The sequence below is a fragment of the Coregonus clupeaformis genome, unplaced genomic scaffold, assembly GCF_020615455.1.
Source record: "Coregonus clupeaformis isolate EN_2021a unplaced genomic scaffold, ASM2061545v1 scaf0424, whole genome shotgun sequence".
In the NCBI taxonomy this organism is placed as follows: domain Eukaryota; kingdom Metazoa; phylum Chordata; class Actinopteri; order Salmoniformes; family Salmonidae; genus Coregonus; species Coregonus clupeaformis.
In genome coordinates this window covers 165602-182624 of record NW_025533879.1, presented here as the reverse complement: position 1 = coordinate 182624, position 17023 = coordinate 165602, and the positions used below count along the sequence as shown (strand labels likewise).

Sequence of the window (17023 nt, the reverse complement as noted above, 5' to 3'; positions counted from 1 at the left end):
TATCCATCTTATCGTGTTTACTCTTAGCTTTTTCTTGAAAACCCACAGTGAAAATTAAACATATCATTTTGCATTATCAGAATCTGGCACTCCACCAATCTCACAGAAATTAGATGTGTATTAATACCATTCTATCAAGTTTGATTTGACCCAGTATTGCAGAGTACTACGTTGTAATATCTTAAGTCCTTTCCTCAGCTTTGGTGCTAGCCAGAAATCTGCTGATGCTGATTGGGACATGATTTTCCAGGCCATTGCAGCAACAAACAGGACATGCAGAAATGCTCACAGATATGTGCCACACTGGCTCTCCCACTGCTACAACCCACAATCCCCTTGAGGGGTAACCGTGCCCATCCGTAGTGGAGGTTGGCTGAAGCCCAGGAAAACGGTTCACTCTGCTGAGCCTGACACCAACCTGCAGTCAGTAGCACACCAAAACAGTCCATACTGGAGCCATAACTGGTCCTTCAGTGCCATGGAGCCTCCAGGCTTAGAGGGCTCTGCCTTGTGAACCTAATGGAGCAAAGTGGAACAGGCAGCATGTACCTGGTGAGACTCAATGAAACTCAATGAGTTCTAGCTAAAGCCCATCCATTCTCTATCACTGCACGCCCAGCTTGGGTCATTAGGCCTAATAATTACACACCGGTACATAATTAGAAGCTAATAACGGGTTGAATGAAACAGTGACCAGAGAGGATTGTGGGGATTATTCAAGCCTCTCCATCTAATTTAGCTAGCTAACACTGCTACTGTTGTACTCTCTGCTGTACAACGGTCACAGGATAGTCTCACACTGGGTTCTTCATCAGTGAGATAATGACATCTGCAGGGATCCGTCTTTCCTGTCCGCAACAGCAGCACTTCTCCCGAACCCAAACCTGTGTCTGAATGAAGCAGACCTGCATTAGCGACAAACTGAAGCGTTGCATCAATGAGTCATCTGGGTGGTGGGGAGAGATATGTTGTCTGCCTAATCAGACCTATCAGAGGTAACCTTTCAAGGTTATTGATCAAGAATCTCTGATAGAACCATTACGGACGCTCGATGGGCAACGGCGTGTTCTGCCAAACCCGCCCGAGCCCCGCTTCCTCAATCTGGGGAAGATTAAAGGGGAGAGGGAGGAGAGCAAAGAAAAACAAGGCTTTGGGGTAAATTGAGCATAAAAAGAGGATGTGAGGGAGAGAGACGCTTTATCTTGCAAATCACCACTTGGAAAAAACATGGACTCCACTGTGATTGTCTGTCTAACTAAGTAAGGATATAAAGGGCATATGAAGATCACTAGAAGTATACAAGGGCTCTGTGAGTACATAAACAGACTAATAACTGCCAAGGTGACTGATCACCTGGCACCAGTCTATACACCAAGAGCTGCTTATAAACCTACCCAAACAACATTCTCATTATTTCCAAGACCAGAGACTACTGCAACATAAACATTTTTAAAAAACAGGACTCAAAAACAAACATGGCATTTAGATCATAGTACCCGAGCCTTAAAGGCCCTTTTACTGTGGAAGACAGCCAGCCATTACCAGTGTGGCTCTGCTATACCCCTCCTCCCATCCACACTCGTCTTTGTAGTCTCTCTCTCTCTCTCTCTCTCTCTCTCTCTCTCTCTCTCTCTCTCTCTCTCTCTCTCTCTCTCTCTCTCTCTCTCTCTCTCTCTCTCTCTCTCTCTCTCTCTCTCTCTCTCTCTCTCTCTCTCTCTCTCTCTCTCTCTCTCTCTCTCTCTCTCTCTCTCTCTCTCTCTCTCTCTCTCTCTCTCTCTCTCTCTCTCTCTCGGCATGGGAAACATATGTTAACATTGCCAAAGCAAGTGAAATAGATGATAAACAAAAGTGAAATAAACAATAAAAAATTAACAGTAAACATTACACAAAAGTTCCAAAAGAATAAAGACATTTCAAATGTCATATTATGTCTATATACAGTGTTATAATGATTTGCAAATAGTTAAAGTACAAAAAGGAAAATAAATAAACATAAATATAGATTGTATTTACAATGGTGTTTGCTCTTCACTGGTTGCCCTTTTCTTGTGGCAACAGGTCACAAATCTTGCTGCTGTGATGGCACACTGGTATTTCACCCAATAGATATGGGAGTTTATCCAAATTGGATTTGTTTTCGAATTCTTTGTGGGTCTGTGTAATCTGAGGGAAGTATGTGTCTCTAACATGGTCATACATTTGGCATGAAGTTAGGAAGTGCAGCTCAGTTTCCACCTCATTTTGTGGCAGTGTGCACATAGCCTGTCTTCTCTTGAGAGCCAGGTCTGCCTACGGCGGCCTTTCTCAATAGTAAGGCTATGCTCACTGAGTCTGTACAAAGATTTCCTTAATTTTGGGTCAAGTATTCTGCCACTGTGTACTCTCTGTTTAGGGCCAAATAGCATTCTAGTTTGCACAGTTTTTTTGTAAATGTTATGTTCCTTTTGATGGCACAGAAGGCCCTTCTTGCCTTGTCTCTCAGATCGTTCACAGCTTTGTGGTAGTTACCTGTAGCGATGATGTTTAGGACCGAGGTATGTATCATTTTTTGTGTGCTCTAGGGAAACGGTGTCTAGATGGATTTTGTATTTGTGGTCCTTGGCAACTGGACTTGTTTTGGAACACCATTATTTTTGTCTTACTTAGATTTACTGTCAGGGTCGAGGTCTGACAGAATCTGTGCAGAAGATGGAGGTGCTGCTGTAGGCCCTCCTTGGTTGGGGACAGAAACACCAGATCATCAGCATCTCTCTCTCTCTCTCTCTCTCTCTCTCTCTCTCTCTCTCTCTCTCTCTCTCTCTCTCTCTCTCTCTCTCTCTCTCTCTCTCTCTCTCTCTCTCTCTCTCTCTCTCTCTCTCTCTCTCTCTCTCTCTCTCTCTCTCACACCGTTGATCTACCCTGCGGCGGAAGTGAACTGGGGCACAAACAATAACAGTAATCACGGCAAATCATGTGCTGCTCTGGCAGACCAGACCAGCTGACTGACTGCTTGCGTTGTGCTGCCTGCCTCAGCCTAGAGCGAGAGGGCCGCTGTGCAACAGCAGTAGCACACTGCATCCAGAGAGAGAGAGAGAGAGGGAAAGAAAGAGAGGGAGGGGAGGAGCAGAGGGGATTCGCCCCTCGTCGTCCTCCTCGGCTTAGTCATCTTCCCTTCCTTCCACGCTCTGCCCCTTGTGAGGCTTCCACTGACTCCCTCTCACTCCCACAACCCAGACACCCCTTCAGAAAGGAACGTAATAGTTCAGTCTATGACTACACATGGTTGTATAGTGTTATTGGCTGGATCTTGAGGAGGCAGCTATTTGCCTTGTGGCCAGAGTGTTGACGGATGGCCGTACCATGTATGATGTATGGATGGGGGGAACGTGGGGGAATCATTGACTTGGTTCGCCTCACTAATGACACACTCACTAATGAGTGTTATCAAGCCAAAAGGCAGAGGTGTCACACTTAATGCTTACCCCTTCTGATAATTTCAATGGGGTCATGATGACTATAATCATTACAAGCTAATGCTCCACAATTACTATAAAAATCATTCCCAAGTTGATTTTCAGGACTTTTTATTGAGAAGTTGTCTGGTATTATTTCAACTGCAGCCAGTCAGACAGACATGAATGGGCTTGGCGAGGGGTGCCTATACAGTAATCTAGTGCAATCTTAGACCTTCATTCTAACATCTGCGTGAGTGATCAATAGACTAGTATCTCATTACTGTCTGGCCGGGTGGGGAGGGGAGAGGAGAGCTGGGATCGGCGTCTGGGCTGGGGGGAGGGGAGAGTGTCTGATAACTAGGATTTACACATCTGTACATCAACCACAAATAGAGTGCCTGTCTTCTCACCAGGGGGGACCTGGCATCACACAGTTAATGACATCACTTCCTTTACAGAACAAGACCTTCGACTGACGTTCAATCAAGTCAGATAGACAGAATCTGTGACTAGAATCTGTTGCATTATGGGACTATTACCATATTGTTTATACTGATCCAATCCTTCCAGATTTACAATGTGTAGGGGGATAGGGGCTAGGGGTCAGATTGGGACTGGGCCTGAGCCTATGGGAGTGGTAGTGACTGTCAGTGGCCCACTAGCAGTAGGAATGAACAGCCAGAGCAGCCTTTAGACGAGGCGGCCATGTTTTGGTAACTAAACAGCGTAGGGAATGGGAGACACACAGAGGGCCTGGGGCTCTCTGACTACAGTACAGTAACACAGCTGAGTGCACCGGAGGAGGAAGTCTGTTTCAGGGAGAGAGGACACACAGGCAGGTCACATTGTCCCCGGCACCACGCTGCAGGCCCTGTGGATGTCTGCTTTCTCTCTCTCTCTCTCTCTCTCTCTCTCTCTCTCTCTCTCTCTCTCTCTCTCTCTCTCTCTCTCTCTCTCTCTCTCTCTCTCTCTCTCTCTCTCTCTCTCTCTCTCTCTCTCTCTCTCTCTCTCTCTCTCTCTCTCTCTCTCTCTCTCTCTCTCACACTCTCTCTCTACTCTCTCTCTCACCTCACTCACTCACTCACTCACTCACTCACTCACTCACTCACTCACTGACTGACTGACACAGGAGTATGGTGTTGTGGGGACTAAAAATTAGACAGGGATCAATTAATAAAAGAAGATGCGCTTTTGCATCAGGTGTTGAAATACAAATAATGTCTGCTTTTAAAGGGCACAGTAGAGAAATATCTACAGTCTGTTTTAGCTGTCTATGCTAACTCCCCACTGACCCCAAGCTCATATGGGCATGATCAACTTTAGTATACTGAGTAAGGTGGGATTCCTACAGGTGCAGGAGTGCTGTCAGAGTCAGACAGTTTGGAGAGAGCAGGACACAGAGACACAGAGCCACGGTCGTCTCTGCTCTGGGCAGCCAGTCAGTCTATGAGACAGAAACAGAGGCACCAGCAGGTCCCGAGCCCACTGCCAGCTGGGTTTGTTGTGCTACCAGCTGAGCGGCCATGTCCAAAGGCCCTCTCCCTCTCTCACTAGTCTCTACAGTCTCGGGTGAGCGTGCCCACCACGTGCTGCCCATACAAACCACCACATGCTGCCCATACAAAGGCGGCGGCAGGGCTTAAACATGCCGTTGAAGTCAGTGGCTTCTTGGCAGCCGGCTCTGCCATGCACGGGTTCCAAGCGGGCATGAGTTGCCGACACAAAGGGAGCTAATGGCTGCCCATTGCCCGCCACCGCTCCATGTCCCCCCCCACCTCCCCTCTGTTCTGGACCACAACGGACGGAGGGATGGATGGAAGACGGATGTTGTTGCATTGTTATGCACAACGCGGATAGGATATGACCTCAAGGCGTGGAGTGGGACAGAGTATGTCACTCTGATCAGCCAGACGTGTCGTGACGAGGAACAGACGAGCCATGACCCTGACAGAGGGAGAGAGAGAGAGAGAGAGAGAGAGAGAGAGAGAGAGAGAGAGAGAGAGAGAGAGAGAGAGAGAGAGAGAAAGTGGGACTATAGGGCAGAGGTTTGGGATGGGCCTAACTGAAGCCTGCTGCTGCTCCATACCTCGGTGTGGGCTCCACCACAAGCTACTGAATGAGGCCAATTCCATTTCTAAAGAAAGTCTCTGCATCTCTCCTCATCTCACCACCCTACACACACACACACACACACACACACACACACACGCACACAAACACGCGCACATACACACACACAAACACAAGCACAAACTCATTCACCCGGCAGCTATCTCTCGGCCTCTTTAAGATCTACCCTAAATAATTATGTCTACCAGCTTACTTAATTCCCTGCACTGCCTTGTAGTATTGAAAAAAGCAATGTTTCAAAATTATTTGAAAGATCCTACAAACATAACCAAGCACTATCAAAATGATGTAACATATGACATTATTCTACTACAGTTATACACTAACATTAAGGACACCTTCCAAATATTGAGTTGCACCTCCTTTTGCCCTCAGAACAGCCTCAATTCGTCGGGGCATGGACTCTACAAGGTGTCGAAAGCGTTCTACAGGGATGCTGGCCCATGTTGACTCCAATGCTTCCCACAGTTGTGTCAAGTTGGCAGGATGTCCTTTGGATGGTGGACCATTCTTCATACACACAGGAAACTGTTGAGCATGAAAAACTCAGCAGCGTTGCAGTTCTTGACACAAACCTGTGTGCCTGGCACCTACTACCATACCCTGTTCAAAGACACTTCAATCTTTTGTCTTGCCCATTCACCCACCGAATGGCACACATACACAATCCATGCCTCAATTGTCTCAATGCTTAAAAATCCTTCTTTAACCTGTCTCCTCCCCTTCATCTACACTGATTGAAGTGGATTTAACAAGTGACATCAATAAGGGATCATAGCTTTCACCTGGATTCACCTGGTCAGTCTATGTCATGGAAAGAGCAGGTGTTCTTAATGTTTTGTACACTGTTTTATAAAAATCCGTTATCCCGTTCCTTGTCCAACTGTCTCTCTCTCTCTGTACAAGGAATCTTTATCAGTCATCCATTAAAATGGGAGACAGGAGCCACCTTTTCTCCTGGGTAAGTACCTCCCCACAATTACAGAGGTCCAACAAACTGCTTCATAAAGCATCAGTGTGATGTTGATATCATACAGGCTAATAAAAATGCTGCCACCACATTAATTAATGGAAGCGTTTGTGCATGGGGGTAACATTGCCGGAGATGCCCGGTGACATCTCATTTAAAATGGTGCCTAGGAGCGCCACAGAATAGTACGTCAACATCGATGTCATTAGACAGTGACAAGCCATACATCATTAACTGTTGTGTTTTACTAGCAGAGGAAACATCTGTTAGAAACATGGGATAATGGCAGCGCTATTTCATTTTGTCGCTATTTCATTTTCGGCCCCAGACGTTTTCATCCGGGAATGAAGCGGGCATAAATTCATAGACATGACGGGAAAGATGCTCTCAATACTACTACCACTGCCAGATGTAAGCACTCTGCCAATGGATTTCAATATCTGAGTTGAAGTTTGAAGTAGGGGTTGTGGCTATATACTCATATCCTGCGGAGCGCTGTGGCTATTTTAATATTTATCTTAACTTGTAATCCATCAGGGCGATGCATACTGACAACTGAACGGTGTGTATTTGCAAACAGAGCACTACAAACCCTCAGTCTTTCACAAGGAGTTTTGTGTTTTGGTCCAGTAGCACTGTTTCCTTCCCCCAGCCAGCCTCTGTATGCCGGTGTGATAATAGCAGCTGAAGAGGGTGAGAGACCCCCTAAGGCAAAGTATACCGTTGGAGCAATAGACCAAATAACCCTGAGTTCAAACACAGACACATGCATGAATAAATCATAAGAAATATATACAGTCACTGAGGCTAAAGATAGAACATAGAACCCACAGACTCACAGAGGATATACTGAACATACATCTACTGTGTAACCCTATGACCTGGTCTGTAACCCTATGACGTGGTCTTTACTTTAATATTTATATTTTTGACTACTTTTACTTTTACTTCACTACATTCCTAAAGAAAATTATGTACTTTTTACTCCATACATTTTCCTTGACACCCAAAAGTACTCGTTACATTTTGAAAAATTGTCAAATTCACACACTTATCAAGAGAACATCCATTGTCATCCCTACTGCCTCTGATCTGGCAGACTCACTAAACACAAATGCTTCGTTTGTAAATTATGTCAGAGTGTTGGAGTGTGCACCTGGCTATCCATAAGTTAAATAAAAAACAAGAAAATTGTGCTGCCTGGTTTTCTTAATATAAGGAATTTGAAATTATTTATAATTTTACTTTCACTTTTGATACTTAAGTATATTTTTGAAATTACATTTACTTTGATACTTAAGTACACTACCGTTCAAACGTTTGGGGTCACTTAGAAATGTAAAACAAGGACATTTCTAAGAGACCCCAAACTTTAGAACGGTAGTGTATTTTTAAAACCAAATACCTTTAGACTTTTACTCAAGTAGTATTTTACTGGGTGACTTTCACTTTTGCTTGAGTCATTTTCTAATAAGATATCTTTACATTTACTCAAGTATGACAATTGGGTACTTTTTCCACCACTGTCTGTAACCCTATGACCTGGTCTGTGATCCTATGACCTGGTCTGTAACCTTATGACCTGGTCTGTAACCCTATGACCTGGTCTGTAACCATATGACCTGGTCTGTAACCATATGTCCTGGTCTGTAACCCTATGATCTGGTCTGTGATCCTATGTCCTGGTCTGTAACCCTATGACCTGGTCTGTAACCCTATGACCTGGTCTGTAACCATATGTCCTGGTCTGTAACCCTATGATCTGGTCTGTAACCCTATGATCTGGTCTGTAACCCTATGACCTGGTCTGTAACCCTATGACCTGGTCTGTAACCATATGTCCTGGTCTGTAACCCTATGACCTGGTCTGTAACCCTATGACCTGGTCTGTGATCCTATGTCCTGGTCTGTAACCCTATGACCTGGTCTGTAACCCTATGACCTGGTCTGTAACCATATGACCTGGTCTGTAACCCTATGACCTGGTCTGTAACCCTATGACCTGGTCTGTAACCATATGTCCTGGTCTGAAACCCTATGACCTGGTCTGTAACCCTATGACCTGGTCTGTAACCCTATGATCTGGTCTGTAACCATATGTCCTGGTCTGTAACTCTAAGACCTGGTCTGTAACCCTATGACCCGGTCACCTATAAAGGTAATTGGTCAATTTCTAGGTTATATAAATTCTAAGAAAATAGATGTGAGATTTAAAACGTTCCAGAGGCAAGACCAGATCATAAAGAAACTACTTTTTGGTAGTATTATGTGATTTCAGATACATTATTATGGCATTATAACACCCGACAACCCCTTTTAAGTAAGTGTTTGCCTGTGTGATCAAACCAAAGCGAATACAGTATGTATGCTTTGCTTGTGTCTCTAAAACCATGTGGATTAATAGTCGGTATCGGCCAGCACCGCCTGTGAACAAAGATCTCTTTTCTTCCAGTGAAACCTCAAGAGTCTTCTGGTGAGGAAGCAGGGGGAACTTGTGACTAGAATTATTTACACACTTTCTGCCAGCGAGATAATCTCTACTTTAATAGGAATTATTACGCAAGCCATTATTTGCCCATATTGCTGGGAAACGAACAATCAATGAACACACTAGACCCAAAATTACAGCACAATTCCATTCCATTTCACTGCTTCTCACTGTATTCCAAATTGTGTTTTTATTGCCATGGGACCACTATGGATGAATGCATTTACATTACATTTTAATCCTTTAGCAGACGCTCTTATCCAGAGTGACTTACAGGAGCAATTAGGGTTAAGTGCCTTGCTCAAGGGCACAGACAGATTTTTCACCTAGCCGGCTTGGGGATTCGAACCAGCGACCTTTCTGTTACTCGCCCAACGCTCTTAGCCCCTAGGCTACATGCCGCCATTGAAACTAATATTGTGTAGCAGCTCACTTTCAATGAGATGTGTATCACAAGCCAAGAGAGATATCAATATGGATGCCACAACCAAGGGGTTTGACTTACGGTCTTTATCTTAATCTTCAACCAAACAGAGAACATGCAAGCTGCTCACTTTGTGAAATGTTGATGGGTCTTTATTTTCAGGAAGATAAATTACAAAAAAAAAGTTAATGGTGACGGTCACCTATGTTCACCTATGTTCTTCATCTCATTATAAACTGGGTGGTTCGAGCCCTGAATGCTGATTGGCTGACAGTCGTCGTATATCAGACCGTATACCATGGGTATGACAAAACATTTAGTTTTACTGCTCTATTTACGTTGGTAACCAGTTTATAATAGCAATAAGGCACTCCGCGTTGCATCATGCTTAAGAACAGCCCTTAGCCGTGGTATATTGGCCATGTACCACACCCCCTCGGGCCTTATTGCTTAAATCTAGAATTGGACCATCCTGTATGGTATGTGCAATAAAAATACAACCTCTCTCATCTCTGAAGTGGAAGGAATTGGCTCCTATGCCGTACAATACTTGTGGCAGAGCGGAGCTAAGAAAATGTGCACAGTTGTGCTCCATCAATATCTATGCGCTTTATCTCAGAATAGAACTGGACCATACAGTATGGGCATTGTACACACAACCACTGTCATCTCCAATAGCCATGATGGACCTGCACATTACTGTATGCTTAATATACATTAAGAAGGAAGAGGCTCCTGGGCTGAATGGTATGTTACCTGTGGCAGGGCGGAGCTGAGCTGGCGCTGCAGTGAGTCCCGGTCGTAGATGACATCCTCCAGGTGCTGCTGGGACAGCCCCAGGCTCTCCTGGGTCTCCCTCAGCGTGTCCAGCAGGCGATCTCTCTCGTCCAGCATGTTGACCATCAGCTGCTCAAAGTGGGAGTCGGGGTCCGAGGCGCTGCTCTGAGAGCCCCGCTGGCTCAGCGCCGTGTCCTCGCTGATGGTGGGCATCACCTCGCACATCATCTCGCCCTGGGTGGGGGGGAAGGGGGTCAAAGGTTAGCCAGGTCAGAGGGTGATGCTCAGTGGTTGTTCTATGTGAGGTAGGGCTAGGGCTAGGGCGTTTTATTGTGATGTTGTTACAGGAAAACCTTGTGGATCTTACAACAGTCTAATGATCAAGCCATAAACCTGTACATAAATCAGATGTTTTAAGTGATGATTAGGTGATTCATTCTGTGTTTCAGTCATACAAAATACAAAGATCTCGACCAGAAATAGAGATTATGTAGTCCTACACTTTCAAAACTGCAGCACTGTGAGCCTCCATCTCATCTAGAGAGGCAGCATCAACCCTGTGTTTACAAAGCCTTGATTGGTGTCACCTTCCCTCAGACTCAAAGACACCAGGGACACGACGTGAGGGATGACAGAGGAGAGTGTCTCCACTGTATGGGGCCAGACGGCTTAGAGAGCTCTGGTCCTCAGTGACCTCCTGCTTAGGGCAGGGAGATTCTCTTGGCAAGGACGTGTGTGTGTTGTGTTTTGTGTGCGTGTGTTGTTTGTTGTGTGTGTGTGAGAGAGAGAGAGAGAGAGAGAGAGAGACACACTTGGAGCATGGCTCCACATCTCTCCAGTGTTTCAAGGCTGCGTCGAAGCCTTGGGAGGCTGGCCGTTTGTTCTGCCCTAGTTTTAACACTCATACTATTTTATGGGCCAGCCTGTGTCTGGTTGCATAATGCAGCAGATCTATACTATTGTGAATATTTGAAGCTATATCATTCCTAGGAGGTTATGGCTGATCTTTGCTCACCTCCTCCACCGGTCTGTACCTTGTCAGCTGTGTCCACAAACCTCACAGAAGCAGATGTTGACCTATGACAATGCAGCACTTTAACCATCCCCGTTACTCACCACATTAAGGTGTCTATCACAACGCATGCATGGAACAACCCTATATATCAAAAACATCAGGCTCGAAACCTTAATGACTTGGAGAAGATCTGCAAAGAGGAGTGGGACAAAATCCCTCCTGAGATGTGTGCAAACCTGGTGGCCAACTACAAGAAACGTCTGAAAGGGTTTTGCCACCAAGTACTAAGTCATGTTTTGCAGAGGGGTCAAATACTTATTTGCATCATTAAAATGCAAATCAATTTATAACATTTTTGACATGCGTCTTTCTGTTTTTTGTTGTTGTTATTCTGTCTCTCACTGTTCAAATAAACCTACCATTAAAATTATAGACTGATCATTTCTTTGTCAGTGGGCAAACGTACAAAATCAGCAGGGGATCAAATACTTTTTTCCCTCACTGTATCACTGTACTGTATATTGATTGCCATCATGTATCTTTGGAATTATCTTAGATATTTAATTGACTATTTACTGGCTATGGTTGGAAGACAGAAAGCACATAGAAAATGTCCACAAATAAAAAGTAATGAGAAATATTACATCACAGCAGGTGGCTAAACATCCACATTGGAACTGTGACCAAGGCACTTACAAATGGAAGTCCCAACGGTCCTGCACTAACCATTCCACTCTGGCAAGTGCACATCAGCAAGTTCACTCTAATTTCCTGAATGTCTTGAGTTAATCTAATTAATGGGAACGATTCAGTGGGTAGATATTAGATAAGGAGCTCCACAACAGCCACACAACAAGGGCCTGGACCAGAGTGATACAGCCAAGCGTGGCTATTCAGCACTATTCTCAACACCCAGGAACATGGAAAGACATGTAGAGAGGATGTGTAAAAGTAGGGATATAAGAAATCAAATGAAGCGTATACATCAGGTTGTAATCACATCAGAGACATACTGTGACCTTTTTATCAGTAATGTTAGAGTACTCTAATTTGAATGATGTGGTTCTGACACCTTCGTCAAAAATGACATACAGGTAGACATCTTATTAACAGGTTATGACATATGTCAAATTATCAATAATTTGACTATGTCAGTAATTTCCTATGTACCAACAGTCCTCTGTACCTACGTTACAGAGGGCATGCTAGAAACCACCTGTTGATAAGTCACATAAACCTTGACACCTAGTAAACTGCAACACATTTCTAAGGTGTGAAATATTAGCTGAGTTGAGATCAATTGTTCCCATTCTTCACCATGTGAATGACAAGGAGAGCTGTTGTGCGATGAACAACACCAAGACTTACATCAGCACAATATGCACTCGACCAGTGGTTCCCAAACCTTTTTGGCCCGTGACCGCATTTTGATATCAAAACATTTTGGCGACCCCCACCATATAAAAAAAGTGATGTAATCAAAGGCCAATGTTTACTTTTTTAATTGGGGCTATGACAGTTATTACAAATCAGTCTGACAGTACTTTTGACAGTATTTCAATCTGAAGGAAGTATGGTTTGAAGTGACTGAAATGCATCAGAAAGGTTGTTGTGTATTTGATGAACTTGTACCTTTCCTCTGTATAGTATGTTTTATGTATTTTTTGTGGTATTGTGTGCAAAGTTCCCTCACATTTTTTGGTGCACTGAGCTAATTTTAGGTCTTATGAACGGAAACTTGAACGTTGTGAGAATTTTGTGCAACTTCCGGCGCGTGTTTATAGTGAACACTGAGGCTGTACCCTTAACGTTTTAGACAGTAGCCAATAGGCTGTTGTGGCTATTTGAGCATAATGTACTGTGGGCCTACCAACAAAACCAATGGAGCAAATCCCATAAAATGTTCACATGGAAATAGTTTTTGATTTCTATGATATAGCCTACAGTAGCCTATATACGGTGTTCAATGCAGGCCTACATTGCATGAGACTTTTAAAAACGTTTTTACATTATGAAGGTCTTGACATTAATTAATACTTTTTTTATTTGGTCTGTAACACCATGGTCCAAATAGGTGACTGTAAATTGCATTGTATTGTGTTGTATGATGAAAGAAACCACTTTACAAAATACAATTTATTATTATTACCATACAGAGAATTAGACAATGTAGCCTATTGGCTTATTTGCATATTCAAGTCCTGTCTCAAAATAAAACACTGCCCCTTTAATTAAGAAGTAAGCTTTGTACCTGACTGGCTTTTCAAAGACAGCTTGAAAATGTAGCCTACACATTTTGTGCTCTTGTAGGAAGCAGTAACTCCCCATTGCTGACCTATACTTATCTATAACTGGGCTAATAACTCGCTAACTAGCAAAGAATATCAACAAATGTGTACACGTGCGGCTCTGCGCTCTGATCTGAACTGATCTGAAAAGCAGATTCACTCGAGCGTGATTGAAAGACAGTCTACAACAAAATCACAGACTCAATCTTGCAAAGTTAGATTTGTTTTGGTTTGTTGCATTGAAAAGGGGCTGATATAATTAACAATAAGGCCCGAGGGGGTGTGGTATATGGCCAATATACCATGGCTAAGGGCTGTTCTTACGCATGACGCAACATGGAGTGCCTGGATACAGTCCTTAGCCATGGTATATTGGCCATATATCACAAACACCCGAGGTGCCTTGTTGCTGGTTACCAACGTAATTAGAGCAGTAAAACGAAATGTTTTGTCATAATCGTGGTATACGGTCTGATATAGCATGGCTGTCAGCCAATCAGCATTCAGGGCTCAAACCACCCAGTTTATAATGTTGATTCGATCACAGAAAAAACGATGATGTATAAAGTGCGTCTCTCTGCATGGCCTGGCATTTCTTCTGTGCAGCAGTCCTGGAGGAAGTGTGCGCATCTTAGAGGGTACATTGATGCTGACTAAAGGCAGATCTACTTTTAAATAATGTTCGTGTTTGATTTCTTGGCATGCGCCTAGGCCCAATGCGCAGCAGTGGAATGCTTTGATGATCTTAAGCGTATCAGGAAAAACTATTAAGCCACACTCACTCATTCTCACTTTGGCATCTGTAGCACATGGGCAGGTGGAAACAAATGACAGAGCAGTTTTGTGAATGAGGGAGAAGAGGACAGAAATTCCCCTTCATATGACAGCCTATACCCGCAAATACACTGCAGAAAACAATGCTTTTGGCTGCCAAAAAGACAGCAATTCAACCCCTTCCAATGCAATCACTGCGACAGAACCCTAGTCTCTTGAGAAGCAGGTTCAGAGAACATTAACATGGTTGATGATGGAAGATCCCTCACATTTAAACAATGCTCAATGCACTGGAAGTCTAGGACCTCTCCATATGTTTAATGAGTCAAATATTGACAAGGCAAGCAGTGCCTGGTTTTCTGACATGAAATCAATGTCATCCGACCATGCCACTGAGCTCAGTACATTGTGTGTGTAATATAACCCAAGTTAGATACAAATGTAGGGCACAGGACCTGTGAGTGGCTGGTTCATTGAGTAAAGCATCACGTCTCCCCCCGCCCCACTGACTCTCACAACTAGTGAATGGGCTGCCGACTAGGGTGGGGTGGGGATGAGAAGTGGGGTTGAGTGTAGAGTTTCACCCAGCACGCTGTCATTAAGGAGCAGGAGGGAGTGGGCAGAGGACTGTTTATGTGTGTGTGTGTATATATATATGTGCTCGAACCAGCGTTGCCGGAGAACGGCCTCCCCTATACCACAAACCCCCTACAGCAAGGTCATGCAAACCATCAATCGATGGAGATGAATAAGAACACAAATAGAAATGGCCCAAAAAGACAATAAAGGCCAGATCTGATTTGCAGCCGGTCGGCAGGGTCAGTCTGACACCGTTTCAATGGAAAAGCCGGGCATTTTCCCTACTTTTACTTTGGTGTCTGGCAATCATTTAAATTGGGCCATAAAAAATGCCATTAAATCATAATTTTATGGGCATAAAGGCTGCTCTCTCTCTCTGCCTGCTACTACTGGTAGCCATCTGCATGATCCCATCTAGCAATAAGGGCAGTTCTCTCTCTCTGCCTGCTACTACTGGTAGCCATCTGCATGATCCCATCTAGCAATAAGGGCAGTTCTCTCACCAGACATATTAAGCACAGTGTATTTGCATCAGAGGAAAATCAACTGAGTTATTTATATTACTATATCACTAGTCTACATTAAACTTGCACATGTATCCAGTAGAACGTGCACCCAAAGGTGGATCAGAGAACACGAGCAGAGCATTTGTAATAATGGTATGGCTTGTATATTTGGTTTCATCTGTCATTTTCTACATTAACATTGCAGTGGCAAAGAGCATAATGATATAACTTGCATAATTGAATGAGATGTTAATGCGCTATAATTACTGAGTTAAGGGCATATATGTGATTTAATTAGGTATTCATCCATCACTCTGTGTGTGTGTGTGTGTGTGTGTGTGTGTGTGTGTGTGTGTGTGTGTGTGTGTGTGTGTGTGTGGGCAGAATGAGCCTGAATGCTCCATGTTCACTCATTCCTCAGATGTGAATAGTATTCACTGCTAATGTAGAGAAGGGGCACATATTCTCCTCGTGACAGCCCTCTCAGTGTTCTATTCCTCAGAAACACATGACATGCACCGGAATGGTGAACTCATCTCATCTTTGCACAGTAACATTGTTTTCCATGCTCTGTAATGATAATTGGGGAGAATCCTTGGCCGTTGTTAAGTGCATTACATCATGCATGCCTCTCCATCCCGCCCCTTTGAACTATCTCTTTCGCTACACTGTGACAGTGTCCGGATTTTCTGTAGCTCTCCACTATACTATAGGCATTGGTTACATACTAACGCAAATGTAGGCTATGGCCACGTCCGTTCATCTTTAGTAGGCTACACCAGCATCTTACACATCATTAAGGAAGTTGAGGATGAGAGGTTGCCTATTTCTAAACCACCTTGAGCGCGCACTCTGTGCAAATAGCAGGTCGTGGGGTGCAATCATAATCTCGACAGGCACCCGGTGAAACAATCCATTACATTCTATTCGCCGACAACAATTTCCATACTTACGTTTTTTTTTTCCTTTAGGCTACTGTATGTAGGCTCCTTCAATGGATCAATGACAACTGCGGTCTCGGAGAGCTAAAGGATTCGCACAGCTGGGACCATTAGCGGGCAATCCAGTCCTAGGATGAAGCGTCACTGGCAAAAAGCAGCGACAAGAAATCTCCGATGAAAGGTGCGGCTGCATAAACCGCTGGCATTTTCAAAAACTTGAAATTGCCCTGTTCGGTGGTGACATTTGGTTCTCTAGATATACCCATTGGTAAAAATATGGCACGTTACAAATTCCTGATGCGAGAAGCAGAGTCGGTAAGGACCATTGTTTTAGCTGGCGGAGGGGAGGTGTGCTGCATCTTAAAGTTGCAGCTGTTCAATTCTCTGCTCACCAGAATATGGTCACGATACATGGAATTTGTGTATTACATTTTTATTTTTTCTCTTGTAAGAAAAATTATGCACAAGTTTTATTTAAAAGAAGAATAGCCTAATGCGTAAAGGGCAGCCTAATGCTGTCCATTCGAATACTAAATTACATTTGGAAGTGTCAGGAATTTGCAACATGTCTGTATGATATATATTAACATTACATATATAAATAGCCCTTTTAAAAATACAGTCATCATATTGTCACAGCCTAATGTTATGTCATTTAAAATGTATTTTATTGGTCCAGTTAGCCTATTGAAAACAC

The 17023-nt window shown here is 43.8% G+C and overlaps 1 protein-coding gene across 7 annotated transcripts in view; it reads right to left on the bottom strand.

Moving 5' to 3' along the window:
- The window catches only part of LOC121579061 (liprin-alpha-2), a 193490-nt gene extending 176835 nt beyond the window's left edge, over window positions 1-16655 (bottom strand). For all 7 annotated transcript variants that reach the window (XM_045215339.1, XM_045215340.1, XM_045215341.1 and 4 more), the window contains exons 1-2: window positions 16339-16655; window positions 10203-10457 (exon numbers count right to left, since the gene is read on the bottom strand). In XM_045215339.1, coding sequence (XP_045071274.1) covers window positions 10203-10451 — 249 coding nt within the window. In that variant the 5' untranslated portion in view covers window positions 10452-10457; window positions 16339-16655. The remainder of the gene's footprint in view (window positions 1-10202; window positions 10458-16338) is intronic.
- Window positions 16656-17023: the final 368 nt, after the last annotated feature.